Raw genomic sequence first — 23,926 nt, forward strand, 5'->3', positions numbered from 1 at the left:
GTCTACCATGATATTATTCTTATATATATTCTTGATAGAATTTTGTTGAGTGTGAATAAGATTATATATATATTGTGAAGTACTTTTAAATTTCATTATTCTAAAATAATATTTAAGTCTCAGTATACAATTACTTTGTATTGGTATTACTACTTATTATTTTGTACTACCCACCTCGCATTGCCCCCCATCGGTGCATATAATATAATAGCTACTACATACTAATATATTTAAATATAATTATTTCTTAAATATATGATGTTTTTAAATATAATTGTTCTTTAAACACGTGCCAGGCAAATGCACATCCACTAGTAACCATAAGTGATATCGCATATGAGAAATGAATGGTCAAAGTATTATTTGAAAGACCGTGCCATGTTCTAATATGCCTTTTAAACGTGAAAGGAGGGAGTAATAGGTTATGTAATTGAGTTGAGGAAGTTGTCAAGGCTAAGGTGAAAGAGAGAAGAAGACCGACCAGTCAACCAGACATTGTTATGCAGCAGTATTTGCAACGTTTATAACAACGCATGCTTCAACCGAGCCTCGGATCCTCTTGCATCAGTACTTGGAGTCGAACGCAAGGCATAAAAGCTTCCAACTAGCCTGGCAGGAGAATCGAATCGGGCAGAGGACAAATCTAAGACCCGACAGCCTTGCGCCTCTCCTTGAATCTTTAATCAAAGACTCGACAGCCGCCTTGGGCTTCACTGCTTAAACCTTTAACTTTACAAAACCCATAATGCAGTTACTAGCAGCAGCTACCTTGCTTACAAGCCAGAGAACTATTCTGATGACCACACGGAGACAAAGGCAACGTAGTGGATGCTCATTTGCCCCCAAACCAAAGCTCATCATCTCTGTGCACTGGCCGGCCCCTTTGCTTCCATGTAGCTATCATTCTCTCCGAACCATCTCCCCGTCTTCTGTTCATCCTGTTCAACATCAATCCTGATTGGATCGATCTACTTGGCTTCTGTCATCATCATACCATCTTATTTTCAACTTAATTCAGGTATGAAATTTGATTATTCATCTGCTCCCTTGCGTTTCAGATATAATAATCATATAAGTGACAAGTCAATGTATGTACAAGTTTGTTCATCCATGCACGCTCTCTGTGTGTTGGCCAGACCAGTTTCTGAGAGAACAAACCATGGGTTAGATCTTCCACACCAGAAATGGCTCCCTTTTTCCAGTAGCTATGAAACAGGATGTTGCAGAGCTCTTTCTGAAGATCCAGTAGCTACCTACACCGTAGAGATTGTCTGAGCTGAGCTGACGTCCGATCCTCTGCTAGTTGATCCAATCCAGTCCATCATGCGTACTGAGGTAAACCAGCTACCAGCAAGCATCCTCTTTTTTTTTGTCAGTTTCCCACCTTGATCGATCAGTATATCTCTCGTGCGTCACAATTCTGATGCATGCCGCATTTACATGCCAGGTTATCAAGGCGGGCACCATTTTTGGAGCTGTCCAACGAATCCTCCAGGAACTGGAGGAGGACGATGCTGGTGGTGGTGGTACTGCTAGTAGCACCAGCAGCAGCAGCAGGCACAATGTCATCTACTTCGACGGCTGGGATGGGCTGGGGGCATCCGCCGTCCTCCGAGTGGTCGGCCGGCGCCTTACCACTGGCCCGGACTTCTCCCAAATCATCCACATCGACTGCTCCAAGTGGGAGAGCAGGAGAGCCATACAGAGGGCTCTCGCGGAGCAGCTTCAGTTGCCCCTTCAGTCTTAAGGAGGACGAGTTTTTCGACATTTTCCGAGATGAGGCTGAAGAAGTTGCAGCCGGCATGGCCCGTACCAACGGCATCGACTGGCATGCAGCAGCAGCCTGCTTCCTGTACACGATGAGGCTCTGCGGCATGGGTGGTTACTATGACTTGGCCACCCATGTCTGCAACTACTGGAGATGTGATGATGTCATACAGCTCCGGCAGGGAGATGCCGCCACTGATGATGATGGTGTTGATACATTGTGGCAAACTTATGATGATCTGAAGCGCAGGATGCAACTGGATGCGGACTACCACCAAAGTCCGCAATCACCATCTCTGGTGGCAAGGCGCTTGCACGAGCGCATTGCGTGCTGGACTTCACCATCCTACGGGTCCATGCTGATCCCGCCGAGTCAGTATGGCCACATTCCTAATGGCATGTTCCAACAGTATGACAAGCTTTGTGTGCTCAAGCTATCAGCATGCGCATTCAGCTTCAAAGCACCTCCGTTCCTCTGCTGCCACAGCCTTCAGTTTCTCTGGCTTGATCACTGCCGAGAGGAAAGCGGCACTGATGGAGTAGGGAATGAGGAGGACATCCAGCGGTGCTTCCAGAGGCTGTGGGTGTTGGATGTGCGCTACTCAAGCTCTGAGTTCCTGTCCGCAAAGATGATGCATTTCATGACAGAACTCAGGGAACTAAATGTGATGGGCCAATATATTGGAGAAACAGACATGGGCGCATTGCAGGAGCAGCTACCCAACATTTGCAAGCTCCGAGCAGGGTTTAAGTTACCGACCGGTCCGGCCAAACCGGCAGGGTCCGGTACCGGTATACCGGACCGGTTTGGCCGGAAACCGGTCCAAACCGGTCGAAGTCAAATTTGAATTTAAAATCCTCTGTGCAAACGGTTCTTACCGGTATATCGGTCGGTTTGACCGGTAACCGGTCGGTTTGACTGGTAACCAGCCAAATTCAATTTTTTTCTTTTTTCGTTTAAATTCAAATGCCCGCAAAGTATACTAAATGAATATTTGTATAACACGTTTTAGCCTAAATAAACCCTCCAATCCTTTTTTGTACTACTTTTACATTGTATTTGTATATTTTTGTATGCACCCTTCTTTTTGTTTAACTTCAAATCCCCGCAAACTATACTAAATGAATGAATTTTTTAGAAAATTTGACACCATTAGATTCGTCGCACCTTGAAGTATTTTTAGGAATTTTTTGAGAATTTTTCATTTTTTTGAATTTAAATTTGGATTTTGAATTTGGGCCGGTTTGGTACCGGTCCAAACCGGAACCGGGCCGGACCGGACCGGACCGGTTCCCACCGGTTTGGTGAACCCTGGCTCCGAGTAACAAAGTCTGAAGCCCGTGGATCAATCCAGTTCTCAGGGAAGGACAAGATGGAGCTTCTTGACTTCTCAGGAAACATTTGCTACTACAAGAGTAGGTTATCGGTGGAAAGCAGCTGCAGCAACCTTGAGACTGTCATCATTGAGGGATCTCCTTCACTAAAAGAGATCTCCTTGAAAGGTTGTGCTAAATTGAAGAGACTGCTCTTGAGCGAGTTGTTCCCGCAGCTCTGCAGCCTAGACATCACTGGTACAGCAGTGAAAACACTAGATCTCGGTGCAGTGACGGCCCCGGAGCTCGATGAGCTCTTTCTACTTGATTGTGGGGAGCTTCGTGCAATCCTATGGCCACCACCAAGTGAAAACAGGGGAAAAAGATACCCGAGTAAGCTGCACATTGAGACAACCCAAAATGATAAGGAGAGCACTGCTGCAGATGGTACAGGAAGATCACCTACGGGCCGTAGCAATCATTGGTACATTTCTGTAAGAGATGCAAGGCTCCTTGGGTCGCTTGAGCCGGTGAAAGACTATTTTGGTCCCAACTTTGCTCATGTGGAGGTATCAGCCCTTGCATCCCCTGGCACTGCTGGTAGCAAAGATGTCGGAATCAAGGGCAGCAGCGGCCAGCAGCAGGTTTATGTAACCCTCAAGGAAGCTGGCATGCAGGAGGAGGAGGAGGAGGCTAATGATGGCGAGACAGATGCTTCGGCAAGGATCATGTTCAGGTGCCCTCCTTCCCCACCCGTGCCATCCCAAGGCTGCTACATGCACATCCAAGACTGGGTGGAGAGGACGATTGTTGTGCCGGCATTTGTATATGATGGTGCTAAGATCCTGCACATTCATGATAGCTCGCTCCGCAGAATCCATGCGGCGCCATCAGGCCCCGCACAGAATGAGCTCGAGTGGTGCCGAGCCGAGCGGTGCCCTGCATTGGAATGTGTCCTTAGCATGGGATCACGAACATTTAACAAGTTGAGGACAATTTGGGGGTCACATCTCTTCTATGCGCGATGCTTTGTGGAGGAAAATAATATTATCGGACGAATCAGTATTCGCATATTTGCTGGCCTGACATTGTTGCACCTCTACTGCTGCCCCAGGCTAGAATATGCTCTCCCATTGCGAGGATACACAGTATCCTTGGAAAATCTGGAGACCCTCGAGATCATGTGGTGTGGTGATCTAATTTCGGTCTTCGACCAAGAATCCCGACCACAACATCGACCTATAATGCTTAATTTGTTTAAGCTTCCCAAGCTGAAGCACATCCACCTGCATGAGCTCCCTAAGCTCTATCACATCTATGGCGCCACCGTAGATGCGCCCAAGCTCGAGACGGTCAAGATCAGAGGCTGCTGGAACCTCAGCAGCCTGCCCGTTGTTACAGGAGAGGAGAAAGGGGTGGTCTGCGATTGTGAGAAGGAATGGTGGGAAAGGCTACAGCAGGTCTCAGAGAGCCGCCAGACCATCCATTACAAGCCGATCCACCCGCAGTACTACAAGAAAACCATGCTCAGGGGCTCCGCCCTTAGGTTAGCCCCCTCTTGCTTACACTGCAACCTTCTTACATCAATGTGACCTAATCCAATTGGATCTAGTTTTCCACTAGCAGACAACACCCTCCACTCACTTGGCCATTCATTCACACTGGCTTCGTCCCCGCATGAGCGACGTTGCACATAGCCACATACACATAGCCACACATTTCAACATTTTAAACTATTTCTTCATTCCAAATTATATAATCTTTTTGTCTTTTCTAGATTCATAACATTTACTATGTATATCTAGATATAATATATATTGTGAGTTGCATGCACCGATCAGTTCAACCCAAAAGGTTAAGCTGATAGAGAAAGGCGGGCAATTCACTTATACTCCAACACTCCCTCTCACGTGCAGGCTCCCCCAGGCCGCAAACGTGGAATATTGGAGTGAGCAACATTTTATTATTAAATTGTGCCAACTAGGATTCGAACTCGAGACCTTTGGCTCCGATACCATATTGAGTTGCATACACCGACCAGTTTAACCCAAAAGCTTACGCCGATAGGGAAAGACAGGCAATTCACTTATACTCCAACAGTATATCTTGGTGTGTAGTAAAAATTATATACTTAGAAAAGCCAAAACAACATATATTAAGTCCTGACCACGGCACAGGGTAGCTATGGATAGGTTCCGTCACACAACAGGACTACGTTAGAGTCGTTCGTCCTCTCCATACACGTTCATGCATGCATGCTTGTGCTTGTTTCCCTTGGATCCATTTTGGGCCACTCAACTCTCTCTTTCTCCTCTCCCCTGCAGGTAATTTGACCAATAATCAACCCTTTCCACTCCACCCTGGATCGGAGCTTGTGATGTTGCTCGTCGTCCTTATTAGCTGTTGGTGTATCTACCTGTCATCTCGTTTGCTCACACTACCGGAAAACCGTATTTTGCCGTGTGCCAGAATCTTCGCCGTGCGCATTATTTCGGGCACACGACGAAGACATCCTTTGCCGTGTGTCGCCAGAAGAACACACGGCAAACAAAAAACACACGGGAAACCTTACTCTTCGCCGTGTGCCAAGGGCCAGCACACGGCAAACCTTGATCTTCGCCGTGTGTCAGCCAGTAGGCACACGGCGAACATGGATCACGTGCGGGGCACACCCTTCTGCCGTCAGGGGGCCTCACGGCCGTTATTGTTTGCCGTGTGCCAGGGCTAGGCACACGGCGAACTCCCATCTTCGCCGTGGGCCAGTCGGTAGGCACACGACGAACATGGATCACGTGCGGGGCACACCCTTCTGCCGTCAGGGGGCCTCACGGCCGTTATTGTTTGCCGTGTGCCAGGGCTAGGCACACGGCGAACTCCCATCTTCGCCGTGGGCCAGTCGGTTGACACACGGCGAAATCCCCGGCTGCCGTGTGCCTTAGTTGAGCACACGGCGAACACGAAAAAAAATTCATGTTTTTGCTTCCAAATTTTTTCTACACTCTTCATAATTTGTTTGGTACTCTATGTTTGAATATGAGATTTTTATAGATATATTAGTTGTATTAAACTAATTTATTTCAATTTATTGTTTTATTTTGTGTAAATCTAATTTAATTCCAATGGGTATTAAATAATAGGAAATTTTTTTGAAAAAATGATATTCATAATATTGACTGTAGTGTTAGAGTTTATGTAGTAGTTGAAACAAAATTTCAAAGATTGTGGTAATGAAACATTACGACGATCGTGGTGGCAAATAGTTTTTGAATTATGCAAAATTTGAACGATGCCAGAAAATTATGATATTTGCCCGAACTTCATGCTATCATACGTCGAATGTATGGTAAAAATTTGAGCACGATACGAACATTTTGTCATGATGATGCTTACAAACTGAGAGTTTCCCGAAGAAGTTTATGAGAGAAGAAGAAGAGAAGGTTAAGTTTGTACATGTTATGATAGAAAAATTTCAGTTTGACGTTCAAAATTTTTATATAGACAATATGCGATAATGATTTAGTCATGTTGAAATTTCAAATTTTTCCGGCTCCATTTGGTATTTTTAATATTTTAATTGCAAATAAACTACTATAATTGGCATAAGTAAAATGTGATTAATTATGACATGAAACAATAGAATGGAATTAGTTAAAAAACTCATCAAATTTATTGAGGCCATATAAAAAATTTGAGTGTTTAGATTTAGTTGTTTTTTGAAAAGTTCAATATCAAATTTTGAACATTAAATTACTCACTGCAAAAAATTTCGCCGTGTGCCTAAACTGAAACACACGGCGAAGTCAGGCTTCGCCGTGTGTCCCGGATCTTGGCACACGGCGAAAACGGCGTTCAGGACTTAGCCGCGCCACCCCCGTCCGCGCGCCCCCAACCCGTCACACACACACACTGCCGCCTAGCTAGGTCTTCTCACGCAGCCCCCGTCCGCCGCCCCCGTCCACCGCCGCCCGCGCCGCCGGCTTCCCGCTCCGCTCCGCTGCGCTCCCTCCCCCTCGGCGCGCCACCCGCGGTCCACCGCCCCGTCCTCCTCCTTGGAGCGCCGAGGCCGGCTGGCGCTGCCGCCACGCCCGGCCTGGTCCGGGGCAACCACGCCCCGAGGCCGCTCCGACGCCGGCCCCGCCTGCCTCCAGATCAGCGCCGTCCTTCCCTCCCCTGACGTCGCCTCTCTCCGGATCCGCGCCGTCCTGCCCTCCCCTGCCTCCGGAGCCGCGCCGTTGCCCCTGCAGTGCACCTGACGCCGGCTGGCTCTCCTGCCTCCCCTTTCGGCAGCTGTAACTCCGCGCCGGGGACTCGCTGCTCGTGCTCGGCGCGCTCTACTCCACCCATCCGAGTAAGGATGCCCACCCCCCTTAATGCCCTTGCTTTTACTGTACTTGACATAGACCAATCTAGTCTTATTTAATATACATGTAATTTACAAAGTAGAAACGCCATAGTGATAGTTAATTCTCCTTATCCAAGTGTTCCTTCGCCCTTTTGGAATTTGCCCGTTCTGCATTGAGAAAAAAAATGTCCTCGAAAAGTTACAGTGGAGGTAGATAGGAGAAGGGATCTCGGCATTTGTAAAATGAGACTGCAAGCGTGCATGTTTTGCTACTCGGCATTTGTAAAATCGAGTTGCAGGTTATTTATGTACATGTTGTAGCTCGTCAGTATTCATTCCTGAGATGAGTTTGCTTAATGTCCCTTTAACTAGCATTCAGTATTCATTCTGTCCCGATCTTGAGCTACAGATATTTTTCTATTTAATTCTTGCCATGTAGAACAAGATGGCCCTCCACCGCAGATGATGTCAGGTGCCGCGGTCCGTGAGTGGTTACAGTCGTTGAGGGTTAAAGAAGGCGGTGGTTTTGTGGGTTATGGCGAAGAACATGCCTGGACTCAGATGTCGGGCCTGTGGAGGCTCCCCTACATGGATGATCTTCTTCTTCCTCATAACATTGATATGATGCACTCGGAAAAGAATATCGCTGAGGCACTATGGGGTACAATTATGGACATTCTTGATAAAACAAAGGACAATGTTAAGGCCCGAGTGGATCAAGCTAGTTTATGCGATAGACCAAAACTGAATATTCCGCCACCCAAAGATGGTAAGAAATGGAAAAAACCTCCAGCTGAATTCGTCCTGAAGAAGCACCAAAGGAAAGAAGTACTAGAATGGTTCCAAACTTTAATGTTTCCCGATGGGTATGCAGCGAATCTAAGGAGAGGGGTGAATTTATCTACTATGCGAATCAATGGGCTGAAGAGTCATGACTACCACATATGGATTGAGCGGCTTCTTCCGGTGATGGTTCGAGGCTATCTCCCTGACCATGTCTGGCAAGTGCTGGCGGAGTTAAGCAATTTCTTCCGCCAGTTATGTGCTAAGGAGTTGTCTCGGACTGTGGTTGAACAAATGGAAAAATTGGCCCCTGTGTTGCTTTGTAAGTTGGAGAAAATCTTTCCACCCGGCTTCTTCAATCCGATGCAGCATATGATTTTGCACCTCCCGTATGAGGCACGGATGGGGGGGCCTGTTCAGGGCCGTTGGTGCTACTCAATTGAGAGACAACAAAAGATCCTTCGAACCAAATGTAAAAATAAATGCAAAATAGAAGCTTCCATTGCAGAAGCATACATTCTGGATGAGGTCTCCAACTATACAACAAAATACTATGGTGAAACCCTTCCAAGCGTGCATAATCCACCCACTCGTTACAATGAAGGCGAAAATGAAACGGACATCAGCCTCTTCAAAGGGCAACTTGGAAGTGCAAGTGGTGCGACTCCTAAGGCCTTGGTCAATGAAGAGTTGCGCACTATCATGATGTATGTGTTGACGAACCTAGTGGAAGTCGAGCCGTACATACAGTAAGTCCTCAACAAACTATTTCCTCGAGTATTAACTATTCTGTATCCAACCCCCTTTACCTCTTGTTTATATAGGGAATTTACTCAACAATTCTGGCGTCGCCGAAGAGTTCCAACCCCGCAGGAACTTGACGCCCTTCTTAAGTCGGGTGCGGGACAAAGAGCCCCCGATTTCATTTCTTGGTTCAAACACAAGGTATAACAAACCATCATGCTTGTTAGGCATTTGAAGTTTTTTTTTCCATGCGAATAGTATGACAAACCATCATGCTTCTACCTGCAGGCCCAAAATGATGCGTCTATGTGTCCCGAGTTGAGACAGGTTGCCAATGGTTGTGCCTATAGGGTCTTATCATACTCCGGATATGATGTAAATGGATATCGCTTTCACACAAAAAGCCACGAGCAGAGTCGGCCCAATCGAAGAACAACAAATTCTGGAGTTTGTACGACAGCCCTTGATGGGGTCGAGTATTATGGCATAATTGAAGAAATCTATGAACTCACATTTCATGGTTGCAAACCTCTTAAGCCTGTCATATTTAAATGCCATTGGTTTGATCCTAACGAAGTGCGACGGACCCCTCATCTCGGCCTAGTCGAAATTCGTCAGTCATCAGTGTATCCAGGAGACGATGTCTATATTGTGGCTCAACAAGCCACGCAAGTTTATTATCTCTCATATCCGTGCAAAACCGACGATCGTCTTATGGGTTGGGACGTTGTGTACAAGGTATCACCACACGGTAAAGTACCTATTCCAAATAATGAGGATTACAATATAGACCCAAACACATATGACGGGGAGTTCTTTCAAGAAGATGGGCTTGAAGGGCATTTTGAGATAGACTTAACCGGAGTGATCGAAATGGAAGTACACGATGATGAAATGGTTGATAACGAGGACGCTGGTGAGGAGGTTCATAATGCGAAGGACCTAGAATTACTTGAGCGATTACAATTAGGCGATGATAATGAGGATGAAATTCCACCTTTAGAGCACGGGCTTGAACTTCTCGACTTGCGTGATAGTGATGATGAGACATATGATCCAGCTAATCCCGATGAAGATGATTATTTCTAATACATGTATGATCCGTACTAATTGATTTATTTTCTTTAATTATGTTACTTTTTAATTGTCGCATTTATTTCTAATACACGGTAAATACTATTTTTAATTGCAGGTGATTGAAGAAAGATGCCGGGCGGCGGACTTCAACGATCGGTCGCCTCAATGTACAGAAGAATGATGCCACACTCGGATGCTGGTGAGGGCTCCAATAGGGGTTCCGAGTTGGGGCGAGGCAAGGGTCGAGGGAAGGGTGGACCCAAGAGGGGGGAGGGAAGGGTGGAGGACTTGTGAGGGCTCCCATAAACTTGTTTATTTCAATATTTATGGACTTGTGAACTTCTAGATATGTATTTGTGAACTTTTGGACTTTGCATTGGACTTCTGGATGTGTTTGAAGTTATTTCCGGCTAGTTGTGATATATATGTGATATGTAATGCCTGTGATATATATGTTGTGATATGGGGTCCTTTATACGTGAAAAACAAAAAAGAATAGGATCTGTTTGGTCACTTTGCCGTGTGCCAGGGACTAGGCACACGGCAAAGTGACCATGTGGCTACCTGGAAACCTAGTTCGCCGTGTGCCAGGGGTAGGCACACGGCGAACTGACCATAATTCGCCGTGCGTCATAAGCTAGGCACACGGCGAAACTTACTGATTTGCCGTGTGCCAGAACCAAGGACACACGGCGAAGTCTGAAAGTTCACCATGTGTCCACGGTGTAGACACACGGCGAACAGACGCCGACGCCGTCAGCTAGCCCGGACGGCGTCTTCTCGCTTTTTTTCGCCGTGCGCCTATATATACACACACGGCGAAAAAGTTCGCCGTGTGCGCGACTTTTGACACACGGCAAACAAGGGCTTTGCCGTCCCTGTAGCTGCCGTCGGCGCTTTGCCGTCGGCCACCGTCGGCGAAGTCTTCGCCGTGTGCTAACGGTTCTTCGCCGTGTGCCTTGGGCACACGGCGAACTCGTGGTCTCCGGTAGTGTCATCAGCCTCGCTCGTCCATTTGCTTCTGCTTGCCTGGTTTCTACGTGCCCGGCCGGCCGTGTGAACCGCAGCAACCCTGCCTCTGCATCGATCTGCACTGCCATGGTGTGGCTGTGGGTCGTCTACTAGTTGGTCTTGGTTTGCCCAGGCCTGCTCTTCTTGGGTTTGGGCGATCCGATTGATTCGTCCGTCACATGTTGTGTGAAGTGAAGTTTAGAAGAAAAAAAAAGCCAGGAGCGAGCATTCAGCAGCTGAGTTCATTCCAGCAGCAGCTACAGCATGAGCCTAATGCCAGGGTACCAGCCCTCGTCTCATGCTTGCTACCTGCTGCTAATTGCAGCTAGCTGTGCTCCAGTCTCTCTCGTGTGATGTTTGCTGTGTGCGTGTGATTAGTCAGTTGTGTGGACTGGTTGTTGTTATCCTATGTGTATGGATTTGATCACTATTATTGTTATGTGTTTAAATAAATGAACAATCTGTGGTTTGTTTGTGCAACAGTTGTGGGTACATATATGAGAAAGCCCCTTGCTTACTGGGCATGCATAGATAGGACATGTGTGCTCACTACCAAAAACAAAACGGTGTTACGGTCCCCAGCTTGCCAACGGGTTCCGCAACATCAAGATGAGCATGCCGAATAAGTCTGAAATACCACCTCCAGTGTAAGTAATTTTATATTTATATACCACACTAAACAAGGGATTCAAATCTCGGTGAAATCGGGCAGTACAGCCCTGACCAGTCAAAAGGAAAATTGATATTTCAGTTCCACGGTGGTGTTCTTTCAGATGGAGGGTAATGTACCCAACTAACAACCTTCCTGGCACTGAACGGCATCCATATAAGAACCAACTTTGTTGTGTTGTCCTGAACATTTGCTATGTACGCGACGAATAGATGAACTAATATTCAAGTATTCGGAATATATCGTATACAGAACATAAATCACTTGCTTCCCCTCTAAAGGGGTAACCAGCTGGGAACCACTAAGTTTTGGCCAGTTACCGGTTCATTTTTTTAAAAGACCATTATCAGTAACCAGATGGGGTTTTATGCCGGTCTAGGTTGGGTATTTTTAAGTTTCCAGGTTTTGAATCCATGCACAACTGAATAAACTATAGGACAAGAGGGTGCCACAAAAGCTAAAAGGCAAATTCTATAGGACAGCAATTCGTCCGGCGATGCTATACGGTGCGGAATGTTGGCCTACAACAAGGCGACATGTCCAGCAACTGGGTGTAGCAGAGATGCGGATGTTGCGGTGGTTTTGCGGGCACACAAGGAGGGATAGAGTCCGGAACGAAGTTATTCGGGATAGGGTCGAAGTGGCACCAATTGAGGAGAAACTTACCCAGCATCGGCTGAGATGGTTTGGACATGTCCAACGAAGGCCTCCTGAGGCGCCGGTGCGTAATGGGGTTCTTGAGCGGGTCGATAATGTAAAGAGGGGTAGAGGTAGACCTAAACTGACGTGGGATGAATCGGTTAAGAGAGACCTTAAGAATTGGAATATCTCTAAAGAGATAGCTTTGGATAGGAGCGCTTGGAGACTAGCTATCAATGTGCCTGAACCTTGAACTTATTTCTTTCGGGTTTCATCTCTAGCCTACCCCAACTTGCTTGGGAAAAAAGGCTATGTTGTTGTTGTTGTTGTTGTTGCACAACTGAATAAACTAATTGCACAATATGCATAAGATGATAAGAGCAGAAACTAAGCAATCCAAAACCATACTTATACCAGATAAAGTGATTAAAACAATACCTTGATCAGCAAGGAGCTCAATGAAGAAACCAGAGGCAAGCCCATGGACAGCAGGTTCAATAACTGCAGTCTGTCAATCAAACTGGAGAAGATGAAGAAGCACCAGAAGACAGCAGCCGCTGCAACCTTAGAAAAACACTGAGAAGCAAATCCTACAAGTGTCATCAATCCACAACTTTCAGTTCACACTAAACATATTCACTGATCTCATGTATGCCAGACCGTGATAATATGAAAAAAAAATTTGTCATAATTAATAAGCTGTATGTTATATAAAAAGTTAGTTTATACTTCCACAACCACACGCTAGTTTTTTTTCTCAAACACACTAAAGAGCTGCATATATTTGTATTTATATAAGAAAGAGTGAGTGGTCCAAGTACAAGCTCGTAGGTTCACAAACGTGTAAAACTACAGAACTACATCCATACGACTAAACAAAAACACACAACCTGACCACATGCTACAGCTGAAACTAATCCAGCCAGAGGGTTCTAAAACAAATAAACGCGCACTAGTTATTCACCATTTGAAGAGCAGATAAATGAAGGTTATAAACGGAAAAGAAAAGATCAATATGCATTAACTCAATTGTGGTTATGTCTACTTTACAAAATTGTACATCATCGGTGGATTGCTTGAGTTTTAGAGCAAAAATACATAACTCTTTGCAGCCTCATGTCTGCAATCAGAATAGCTATGTAATTAGGTGTCATGTAGTCTTTCATTGGTATAGATCCACTTCTGACGGATAATTGTTGTGAGATAAGGTATCACTCAAGAAGAATAAGATTCCTTTCTCACCCACTCCTAAAGAATTAACGAACCAAAACCAAACAAAATAATTAACAAACAGGATGCTCTGTAATATGCTGCAACTTCTTCATTTTGTGACTGCATACTGTGTGTCCATCCAACTGGGGGCAGCTCTGTTCTGAATCAAATCAATAACCACCAACCATCCGAAAGAGGACACAGTTAGTATTATGCTCCACATAATTTTAACTTTACCAAAAGTTGAGGACAATAAGCATGCAATAGCAAACAGAGGCAATTTATTTGATATTATAAAAACTATAATTACCTTCTGTTGGAAATTTGAATACTAATAGTCACCGAGAGTTCAATCCAACACCTCAAATCGTTCACCTCAAACCAATATGATGATAGGTGAAGTTTAAGACCATGGAGGGATCACTTCCTGCACATGTGAAGCTGGTATTATCTGCCAACTAGAGGTCATGAGTGCATCATCCTGTGCCAAGTAGTGATCATATGTGCATCAGCTCTTGTTGTTCATTCATGTTCAATAGAATTTTTGCTTTGAGAATGACATGGCTTGCTGCGCACTTTAACATCACCAGACTATGGAGCCTCCAATAATTGATTTATAGGAGCAGCACCTCTATAGAGATAACCCAGTTCTAGAATCCTTCCTGTGGGGCATGATGCCTGATAGAGTTGGTTAAGTGCTTCATCTTCCATCTCCGTAAAGGATCATCTATTCAGTCTACACTGAATTGGCCATTTCACAGGATCATCCGGTCAGGTTGCAGATCTTTTTCCTTGGACTAAGACCGCAACAGCCTAGCCATATATAATGCTGATCGGACTTTCCTCAAATCATTTTTAAACCCTGCACTACGAAGCCCAGAAATGACAGCGCGCTTTGCAGATGCAAGAACATTGTTCCCTTCACGCAAGCAGATCCGCAAGAATTTTGATGCCATATGGTACCTACCCACCTTACAGAGACCATGGACTAGTGATGTGTAAGTAAAATCATCCTTTAGCTTCATGCTGTGCAGTACTTTGATGGCTGCATCCACCTCATGAGATTTGCATAGTGCATCAATCAAGCAATTGTATGCCACCACATTTGATTCCATGCCCATCATCTCCATGGACCATATCTGCTTCTCTGCAGCCTTGATTTGCCCCATCTTGCACAGACCATTGACCAAAATTGAGAATGTGTACTCATCGCTCTCCAGACCACCTTCTTCCATAATTTTCAGCAGCTCAAACGCGTCGTCCAGCTTCCCTTCTTGGCATCGCAGGTGAATAAGCGTGTTGTAGCATGCATTGTCAAGAGTGGAACCACTTTGTATCATGAGCTCGCAATAGGCATTGGCTTCCTGCATCCGGCCCTTCTTTACAAGCGCGCTGATCACTGTCGTGTACGGGAAAGCATCTGAAATGTACCCTCCTTCAAGCAGGGACAAAAAGGTCTCCAAACCCTGATCAAACCTGGCGTATCTAAAGCAGCACTTCATAATCGTCGTGTATGTGATGGCATTAGGGGCATGTTCGGTCCTCCCCAGTTCCTTAAGGACCATACGGGCATAGCCCACCTTGCCTGACCTGCACAGCCCGTTGATCATTGTGTTGTAAGTCACAATGCCAATGGGGAGACCCACCCTCTGCAGGTACCTGAACATCCTGTAGGCGTTCGTCGCGTGGCCAGCCCTGAACAGCCCGTCGAGCATCGTGTTGTACGTCGTGGCGGACGGCGCGACGCCCTTCTCCACCATATCAGCAAACACCCGGTACGCGTCCTCCGGGTGTCCAGACCGGAACAGGCAGTGCATGAGCGCGTTGTAGCTCCACGAGTCGGGGGCGACGCCCGAGCGGAGCATTTCGTCGAACAGGTCGAGGGCGCACATCGTGAGCCCGCGGCGTGCCGCGCCCGCGATGAGGGAGTTGTAGGTGACGGCGTCGGGGCTCACCCCGGCCTCCCGCATCCGGTGCACGACGGCGAGCCCGGCGTCGAGCCCCGCGGCCCGGCAGTGCGCGGCGAGGAGGGTGTTGTAGGTGACGACGTCGGGGGGCAGGCCGAGGCGGATGGCGTCGACGAGGACGGCCTCCGCGCGGTCGAGGCTGCCCCCGCGGCAGAGCGCGGCGAGGCAGACGTTCATCAGCCGAGTGGACAGGTCCAGCAGCGCTCGGGACCGGGCCATGGGCTCCGCCCCCTCCTCGTCCCCACCGCCGCCGCGAGACTCACTTCCGGGCTCGGCTGCGCTCCGCCTGCTCCCTCGACTCCCATACAGTTCCCTCTCTGTTTGGCGGCTCGCTACGAGCAAGGCGGACGCCTTGTCATGGAGAAACAGCTCGGATGCACGCGGCGGCGGGAGGTCGGTGGCGCCGCCGCCGCCGGGTGTCGGGAGAGGTTGGAAACAGGGCAATGCGCGAACCGCGCAAGGGAGAGGAGGGCTGCTAGCGGACCCCACATGTCATTGAAGTTGCAGCTGCTTTGCCCCACTAGTCAGTGAGTAGTAGCACAAGCGATCGTTTCATCACTGACAAGTTGACCATTTCTTTCACAAATTTCCAAGGTAGATTCAATTATAAGATACATATCATTCACAAATTTCAGCGATTGTCCCTCGATTCTCTTGTACAATTGATCTTCACACCAAAGCTTAAAATGCTATGTTACAAAACAAAGTCTGTTCGTAGTACAACAATATCTGCGAATACAATGAACAAATCAGCACGGCGGCAGTATAGCAGTAAGAGAAGTCAGCAGGATACATACGCAAAAAGAATGGAAAACGAAAAACAATACAAAAATTACACAGGAACGCACGATACAAATCGATCTCACTGCGCTTTCAGGGCTTTCTCCTTGCATAGCTGATGCCACTCCTGCAGCACGGCGGCCTGGAGGGCGCGGTGCTCGGCTTCCTCTGCGGTGAGCTTGGAGAGCGTCGAGGGGCCCTTGGGGTTCCCGAACCCGTCCAGCTCCTCGCTCTGCTTCCGCTCCTCTTCCTCCTCTTGCTCGGTCTTGGCGGGCGGGGCCTTCGGCTTGGCCGCCTTGAGAAGGGCGATCCTCTCCATGGAGATCTTCAGCCGCTCGGCTGCTGCGCTCTTCACCTCATCCTCGGGCATGTATTCCACGGCGCCGTCGGTGATATCATCGAGCCAGCCCTGGAGATTGGATTCGATCTCTCTAGTGATGGATTCATCGGATGCACGCACGACAAATTTGCAGATCATTGTGGTGGTCTCATCGCCCAGGTCGACGTTCCGGCTGACTTCACTTGCACCAAAGATCATCATGCCCACGAACCCACCAAACCAAGTTTTTGCAGCATAGCACAACTGTAGGAGATTCATGGTATAAGTCATCACTCAAACTGATTGCTAATTGCGTATGCTTAAGTGATACAGCATGTCAAAGGTTACCTGGAATCCAGCCACTGTTCGGATGAAATGAGAGCATACTTGATGGAACGGCTTAGAAGAAATTGACTTCAATCCACTGAGGAAGGGAGAGCTGTCGTACTGCTGAGCAGCAGTGGCCTTGAAACCACTGCCTTCATATGTGTATGTGCCGGTGCACTCCACCATGGCTGGCAGGCTAGGCCATAGCCGGAAATACTCGACTGGAGAGCATTCCAACGGTAGTAGAAGCTCAGCAAGAGGGATCTTGTAGGGTTGGCACCGCAGAACTACGGGCTCCCCAAGCTCAGGACGAAGCGAGCGCTTCTGCCTCATCATCTGTGAATCCTCTTCTGCATAATCTCCTTCATAGTCCGCAGATCCCCCACTTCCGTAAAATGGGTAATACAAGACTTGAACCCAGAGTGAGCATCTCTCAAAATGTGAAACTCCTACAGTTACGCTACTTTGGACTGGATCCTGCAGAATTGAGAAGGCATAAGTTGATCAATGATGTCATTGCTTATCTAAGCATACGATATTATGGTAAGTTTTAAATTTGTTAATATACCATATTTATTTCTTGTTGGACACAATCTATCTGGGAACAAGATACGAAACCCATTGTTACTGTTTGTTCCAAACACTAGTTGTAAATAGAAAAAAAAAGATAAACAAATATTAGAGAAAGCAATGCAAGTGCTCTTAACTGACACATTTTTCTGATACATTATAAAATATTGAGCTATCAACTTGATGGTCAGATGCTATTGGGTTGTCTAAGCGTACAAGGCAGAAAAGAGGTGTTAAAGTCTACTAGCACTTTCAGATCATATTTTCGTAAGGAAACTGTAGTCTATAGAGTATAGACACAAATCTGTAGAAGCACCTGGGAAACAAGATTCCGAAGGTGCCGAACAGTGCGAGAGAAACCATCCATATAGTACAGTGCTCCAGAGAGGCCAACACGGATATCCACTCTGTTGAGTTCCAGTTCAGTCAAATTTAAAATCTGCAACAGCACAACTTAGTCAAAAGACATGATGATAAATTCCAAAAAAACAATTTCAACATGTCAAAAAATCATGCATAGTTTTTTAAAACTAATCTACCAGATGGCACAAGTACCCATAATGCCTTGCACTTAATACTGCAGCTAAAAGTGAAGTTGCATCAGAGTGAAAGCTAATGCAATAATTGAATGGTAAGCCTTAAGGCTAACATGTCTTACAAATGGAAACATCAAGATCACTATCTTTTGAAGTTTGCATACTTCTATATGAGCATCAAGCGTGGTCACCATTTTAAGTAGTTTTTCTGTTCATATAAGAATCTTGGTTTCTAGCAGAATAATGAAGTAGCAAATAAATGTTAGAAGAAAATAATAAATAACTTTATTGAAGAAAATTCCTTAATGTTATAGTCAAACATTAGTATAATTAAATAGATAAGAATGTGAGGTCCCCAAGCAGTATTAGCAGTAAATGACTGAAAAGTAAATTTCAATAATGATATTCTTAATTGAACAGAGAAAAGATGCATCAATCAGGCCATACCTTCAAATGTAGAGTGATTCTGCCATCAGTTGGATCTGCCAAATGATATGCTTCAATGTAGCACGGATCACAGCTGCCAGTCAAAGTACAAGCTTTTGGAAGCTCTTTATGCAAGGCGCCAATTCCCTTTGTTTGTAGGAGAGTTAACTGACTAGGATTCGGCCTCCACAGCTCCCGAATGGCTTTATGAACTAATCCCTCCAATTTCCTGTCTTGGGCAGCAGATGCCTCTGAAAATTGAACAGTAAGCTTGTGGTGGCTAAATGGATAATCCCCTGTAGCATCACCCACACCAACCCACCTGAAACATTGAATAGGACATGATTCACAATCAATCAAATACATACACCGGTAGAACTTTTATTCAGGTACGGTACTTTTACATATGTATGTGAATGCTGTAGCACAGAAGTGACATGTATTCAGTTCCAAAATGCGCTCACCTGTTATCTGGATGGTTTGTTACATATTTTATTACTTGCAAGACATAACGAGATTGATGCTTGGTGACAGAATCGGCTGAAGTACTTGCCCTAAATTCTTCCAGCTCTTTACTGAGAAGTTGGCCTGCTCTTGCATTTCTTGCTCCCAAACGTTGAGCACATATTAGGACAGCCTGCACATCTTGTATCCTATTCGATGTAGTAGCAGATGAATCGGTGTTGAATAATATCTTATGCATGTTAGATATGATGATATTCAGCGGATCCTCTGGGTCATCAGCTAAAAGGGGATCCAGACCTTCAAGATCAAAGTGTTCAGAAATTGCCCATATCAAGCGTGAAGATATTCGTGGTGTATGAACCTGAAAGATACAGTTAATCGAATTTAATAATCTTATAGGCCCATTCTGGAAAAGAAAACAAAGATCATTGACTATGTTGCGATTGGTTTTTTATTCACTGTTTAAAAAACCAGCTGCATAATCAGTGCCTACACACGGTGCCACCAAATTGCCCGCTTAGCGCCTAGCGCACTTGAAGTAGGAAAGCATCTTGAAGAATGATGCAGTTTAACTACATAGTATTTACAAGGATGAAGGATCGATGAATAAGAGTGTGAAGGCATCTAAACAAAGGTAAAGCTTTGGCAAAGCAGAAGCATTTCTCTATTTCTATCCAAAATAGGATCCTTAGATTTGCTGAAACACATCCAAGGGCTCAAGTTTTACAGACACAAGACAGGTAGATGCAACATGTAAAACAGTAGATACTAGTGAAAAAGATATGATATATATCAAGATAAAAGAAAACTAGATGTAATTCAAAATTTTCATTTGTAAGAGAAACAATATTGGATGTTCCCATCCCGTGGGACAAAAACAAAATAGATGAACCAGAATTATTTTATTTGGTTGATAAGTCAACAGCAGATAAATAACTATGTGCATGAGAAAACACAGCCATACTATTGAGCTATGACTTATGACACAGCTCTGAATAAACATACACTTAGGTTTCAGTTAGTATTAATTTAGGAAGCTATAGTTAAGTTTTGACATCAACGAAAAGTGAGAAGGATCATAACCTCACGAAGATCCCTGATAAGTTGTAGCTGCAAATTTCTAAGTCGTGTCTCATTCAGAATCTGATCTTGAGATGCACCAGCTTTAATTGTCTTCACGCCACCTCTAGTGTCATATATATGACAAAGCCTTACAAGCAACTTTAGATAGCAGTCGATTGCATAGGTACGACCATTGCAGTCCCAAAGAACACATGGTCTGCAAACTTCCACCACATCCAAAGCAGGTTCAGTCCAATTCAGAGCACCATAACCAGTTCCATAAGCTAATGCTCCTATAACTCTGCTCTCTGTCCCAGAATTCTTCAACTCAGGTAGTGGAAGAGATAGCTGGAAACAACTTTCAACCAGGGAGGCCACCAGCTCTTCTCGGAACAAGTTTTTACTTGTTACACTATTTAGATCTTCCTTAACCCTCACATCCTCAAAAAGCGATATCACATCCGTTCCTGGAACAGGCTTCTGACCTCTTCGAACACTCTCCTTTGCAAAAAGATCAACACAGAGAGCAGTCCGACATATACAAGCCAATGCATGCATACGATCTGATTCTGCTCTCAAATTTCTCACCATTTGAAGCAATCTTTTGAACAGAGAGACCTGCATCATAGCACATGCTCTCATAAATCCATCTTGAAAATAAATTCACAAAATTATGAATTATCCACTAAATTAAAAATTATCCCTCTAGCACTAACATATCCAAAACTTATCCAAGGGTAATGTGGATAGGTAAAGAAACTGTTCTAATCATCAATGTCTTTAGCTTTTTGATAATCCAATTCAAGCATAAGAATGGACTCCACTTCAGTGTCAAACACTTAAAGTTAACTCAATAGCAAGTGCGCAACAGTATAATATTTATGGGCTCACTGACCTATCACCAAATAACCCAATTACAGATAATGCACAGATTGTAAGATACAAGTGCAAATGAAAGTGTACCCAGCTATGGTTGCTATACTACAATTAAAATGAAACATTAGAAATAAACTCTAATTTATGATATGCATACAACTACATAAATCATTAGTTGTGTGGGAAATACTGTATTTGGTCATAGAGTTAAAATTTGGAAGCCCAAGCAAAACCTAGGCCCCTGGTATTTTCTACTCTCCACATTGAAGAATTACATTGATCGTTGAATGATGCATATTTGACTGAGTTAAATCAAAAAGACTATCATGACAGTAAATGCAGGTGGTATTGCATGGTCACATATATTTGTTGCTTCAAGCAATATATATTAGAATGGCGAACTATAACCTACAAAACAGTGAAACACTAAACCCTGGTGGTATTGAGAATTCAGATTATAAACTGAGTTCAATTCAAGCCCATGTATTTTTGCTTTGGCACACAAAACAAACACTAAATTGTCAGACTACATGCTATTTGAATAAGTTTGCAAACCCTAACAAATAAAACCTCATTGTCATCCAAGGGCAGGCTACGATTTAATTACAAGTGAGATGAGCTACAAATGATGACAGTAAATCGCTGTATTGGCCAAATGTAACTGTCTCCTAGATTACTTTATACAAAGTAGATACCAGTACCAGAACGTAATAGTACAAACCTAACCACACACTTCCAAGATCACTTATGTTACCGTTGAGAGTTGACACAATTCTAAAAAATTGATAACTAAAATTTGCCACAGAAACGTTGCTAAGGCCATAATCAAAAGGGATATGCTAAAATAATTTGTTATAGTGATTGATTCAGTACCTGCATTCCAAGATCCAGCAAATGGAGATTGGTCGCAACAGCCCTGACAATAGTCTCCCTCATTGACGAGAACTCTTGTCGGTCCCATAGTGTCAGGATTGCAATAATGGCAGCTGAAGCCCACTCTGGCTTGCCTCCAGGCACATCTGCGAGCGCCAGCATATTGATTCCCACCTCAAACACCAGTGGTGGATCAAGTGAGCTAAGGAATGGCAGCAAGTGAGATACGATGTCTGACACCCCCACCAATTTCTCCGCACTTGACTCCACACTATCAGCTATCGTAGTGTCCCCTGGCTTGGCAATCCGCCGCAACGTGTTTACCACACCTGAAGCAACCATTTTAGCTGCGTGCACCAGAGGGTACACAGTGACCCGGAAGCTCTCCACAGGCATCACCATGGTGCGAGCAATCAGCATGTTGCGCCTGGACCAAATGAAGTCAATGGCATCAGCCGCCCACTGGGCACGCACTGCAAGCGCACCTTCTCCATCAACAAGCTTGTCACCAGCAAGCCGGCTCATGCGGCGCCCCTCTAGCTCCTGGAACAGCCGCGCGAGGGCCTCGAACGCGCCGGCGGAAACCGCGTCTGCAGAGTCCAGCGCAAGCTCGGCGAGGCGGCCCCACCACGTGGTGGCGTGCGCCATGAGGGAGGGGTTCGTGGAGCACATGAGCGCGAGATCATCGCGCGGGAGGAGGGAGGACAGAGATGTGACGGCGGCGAGGCGCAGCGACTCGGCGGGCGAGGAGAGCGCGGCGGCGATGTCGGCTTGGGCGGAGGAGAGGAGCGACGGGAGCAGGTGGGAGGGCAGCGAGGGGAACGAGGCGATGGAGGAGGCGGCGACGTCGGGGTCCGGGAAGGAGAGGTCGGAGCGGAGGGAGGTGAGGAGGAGCGGGTCGAGGAGGTCGGGCGGCAGCGGGAGCGCGCGGAGGAGGTCGAGCGCGAGGCGCTTGCAGACGGCGGAGGAGGGCGCCGACAGGATCTCGGTGGCGGCGGTGCGGGCGAGCGCGGAGACGTCGCGCCCCGCGGCGCACTGCTGCAGGGCCTGCAGCAGCGCGGAGGACTGCCGGAGCGCGTCCGAGGAGCGGAGGTCGGTGTTGATCTGCGCGATGAGGAGGTCCATCGCGCCCCCGAGGCGGAGGGGCTCCGGCGATCGCCGGAGCTGGGGGAGGGGGGGGGGGGGGGTGTGGCCTAGATCTGACGGAGGCAGAGTCAGTCTGAGAAGGGTCGGGCTTCGCTGGTGAGATTTTGGTTAGTGATCATTTCGGGGAGCCTTTGGTTTGGGCCGGCTTGGGCTGAGAAGAGATTCACTTTTGTGCCTTACGATTTAAACAAAGTTCACTAATTCAAACGAGTTTCACTTTTTTCGCGAACGTGCATTTCATTAAAAAGAAAGCAATATGACCAATACAAACTTTAATAGGCGGAGTCTATTAAGACGGGCAACCCGTACAACAAGTAAAGCAAGAAAAACGGGGAAGACACAGGCGACCCACAAACATAAACACAACCACAGCTGAACCTGCTAAAAGATACTACAACGCCAAGGATGCAAAGGTCGACTACGACAAAAGTGGCAAAGCATCCACCCGACCCAACAAAGGCAACAAAGCATCCGCCCAAAGCGATCAACAGCATGACGACGGCGGCAAAGCATCCGCCAGAGCAGAATGGCGGCAAAGCATCCACCGCGAACATAAACCGACAACCAAGGCAACCCGGACGATGCAGTCGAAACAAGCGAAGGCAGGCGCAGAAGCAGAAGCTCTCCGAAGAGAGTAGACGACCACCACCAGAAGAGCTTCCAAGACGACGCCTCCAACGAGGGAGCGACGCCACAGGCGCCGCCGTCGTCCGACCAAAAAGGTCAATGTTTTCACCTGAAAAGCTCGCCGGAGAGGAGGGAAGAGAGGCAAAAAAAATGACGCATTCAAGAAGGTAAACGGTGCCTGTAGGCGTCGCTGTCATCGGTCCACAAGCAAACCGAGGCTTTCGCCTCTGCCGCGTTCCCTCAACGGATCCAAAGGCCAAGGGACGTCGTGGCGAGCCCGCCGGCCGGCACCCACCAAAGGACGGCCACACACAGTACCCAAGCCCGCGGCGCGACGGGCGAGCCCACCACCGGAACCACCGCAGGACGAGCGCATCAGCCACGACCACGCAC

At 46.5% G+C, this 23,926-nt stretch overlaps 4 protein-coding genes and 1 long non-coding RNA gene across 10 annotated transcripts; 3 read left to right on the forward strand and 2 right to left on the reverse strand.

The window, feature by feature from the left end:
* Positions 1 to 831: 831 nt before the first annotated feature.
* Positions 832 to 2,665, forward strand: LOC120686910. Of its 3 annotated transcripts, none has more exons than XM_039969107.1 (3): positions 832 to 1,018; positions 1,137 to 1,335; positions 1,448 to 2,665. In XM_039969107.1, the coding sequence occupies exon 3, from the start codon at positions 1,512 to 1,514 to the stop codon at positions 2,613 to 2,615; it is 1,104 nt and encodes a 367-aa protein (XP_039825041.1). In that variant the 5' UTR covers positions 832 to 1,018; positions 1,137 to 1,335; positions 1,448 to 1,511; the 3' UTR covers positions 2,616 to 2,665. The 3 variants fall into 3 exon arrangements, with proteins under 3 accessions (XP_039825041.1, XP_039825044.1, XP_039825043.1); XM_039969110.1 differs by having other exon boundaries at positions 1,457 to 2,665; XM_039969109.1 differs by having other exon boundaries at positions 1,142 to 1,335.
* A 423-nt stretch (positions 2,666 to 3,088) lies between these two features.
* LOC120686909 lies at positions 3,089 to 5,516 on the forward strand. The gene is made up of 2 exons (XM_039969106.1): positions 3,089 to 4,627; positions 5,406 to 5,516. Exons 1-2 carry the CDS (start codon positions 3,141 to 3,143, stop codon positions 5,407 to 5,409), a joined length of 1,491 nt encoding a protein of 496 aa, XP_039825040.1. The 5' UTR covers positions 3,089 to 3,140; the 3' UTR covers positions 5,410 to 5,516.
* A 3,678-nt stretch (positions 5,517 to 9,194) lies between these two features.
* On the forward strand, positions 9,195 to 10,488 carry LOC120684557. The gene is made up of 2 exons (XR_005679350.1): positions 9,195 to 10,044; positions 10,143 to 10,488. It is a non-coding gene; the product is annotated as an uncharacterized LOC120684557 (long non-coding RNA).
* Positions 10,489 to 13,339: 2,851 nt separating this feature from the next.
* LOC120686375 (putative pentatricopeptide repeat-containing protein At4g17915) lies at positions 13,340 to 16,030 on the reverse strand. Of its 4 annotated transcripts, none has more exons than XM_039968577.1 (3): positions 15,219 to 16,030; positions 13,870 to 15,149; positions 13,340 to 13,719 (listed from the first exon to the last, which is right to left on the reverse strand). In XM_039968577.1, exons 1-2 carry the CDS (start codon positions 15,743 to 15,745, stop codon positions 14,357 to 14,359), a joined length of 1,320 nt encoding a protein of 439 aa, XP_039824511.1. In that variant the 5' UTR covers positions 15,746 to 16,030; the 3' UTR covers positions 13,340 to 13,719; positions 13,870 to 14,356. The 4 variants fall into 4 exon arrangements, with proteins under 4 accessions (XP_039824511.1, XP_039824510.1, XP_039824509.1 ...); XM_039968576.1 differs by having other exon boundaries at positions 13,870 to 14,150; positions 14,189 to 16,030; XM_039968575.1 differs by having other exon boundaries at positions 13,340 to 13,714; positions 13,870 to 16,030.
* Positions 16,031 to 16,121: 91 nt separating this feature from the next.
* On the reverse strand, positions 16,122 to 22,885 carry LOC120686374 (protein TPLATE-like). The gene is made up of 7 exons (XM_039968573.1): positions 21,761 to 22,885; positions 20,033 to 20,629; positions 18,949 to 19,310; positions 18,506 to 18,806; positions 17,839 to 17,961; positions 16,974 to 17,429; positions 16,122 to 16,889 (listed from the first exon to the last, which is right to left on the reverse strand). Exons 1-7 carry the CDS (start codon positions 22,883 to 22,885, stop codon positions 16,389 to 16,391), a joined length of 3,465 nt encoding a protein of 1,154 aa, XP_039824507.1. The 3' UTR covers positions 16,122 to 16,388.
* Between the last annotated feature and the right edge of the window lie 1,041 nt (positions 22,886 to 23,926).

The sequence above is a fragment of the Panicum virgatum genome, chromosome 8N, assembly GCF_016808335.1.
Source record: "Panicum virgatum strain AP13 chromosome 8N, P.virgatum_v5, whole genome shotgun sequence".
Lineage (NCBI taxonomy): Eukaryota > Viridiplantae > Streptophyta > Magnoliopsida > Poales > Poaceae > Panicum > Panicum virgatum.

Bases quoted from the DNA above. Each gene is read 5' to 3' on its own strand.
- LOC120686374 (XM_039968573.1), bottom strand. From the start codon at position 22,885: ATGGACCTCCTCATCGCGCAGATCAACACCGACCTCCGCTCCTCGGAC. The intron at 18,807-18,948 runs GTGAGCGCATTT...TCAATGTTTCAG, and splicing joins ACAAACCATCCAGATAACAG to GTGGGTTGGTGTGGGTGATG. The intron at 17,430-17,838 runs GTGCTTCTACAG...TCAATTCTGCAG, and splicing joins TTCGGAATCTTGTTTCCCAG to GATCCAGTCCAAAGTAGCGT.
- LOC120686910 (XM_039969107.1), top strand. From the start codon at position 1,512: ATGCTGGTGGTGGTGGTACTGCTAGTAGCACCAGCAGCAGCAGCAGGC.
- LOC120686909 (XM_039969106.1), top strand. From the start codon at position 3,141: ATGGAGCTTCTTGACTTCTCAGGAAACATTTGCTACTACAAGAGTAGG.
- LOC120686375 (XM_039968576.1), bottom strand. From the start codon at position 15,745: ATGGCCCGGTCCCGAGCGCTGCTGGACCTGTCCACTCGGCTGATGAAC.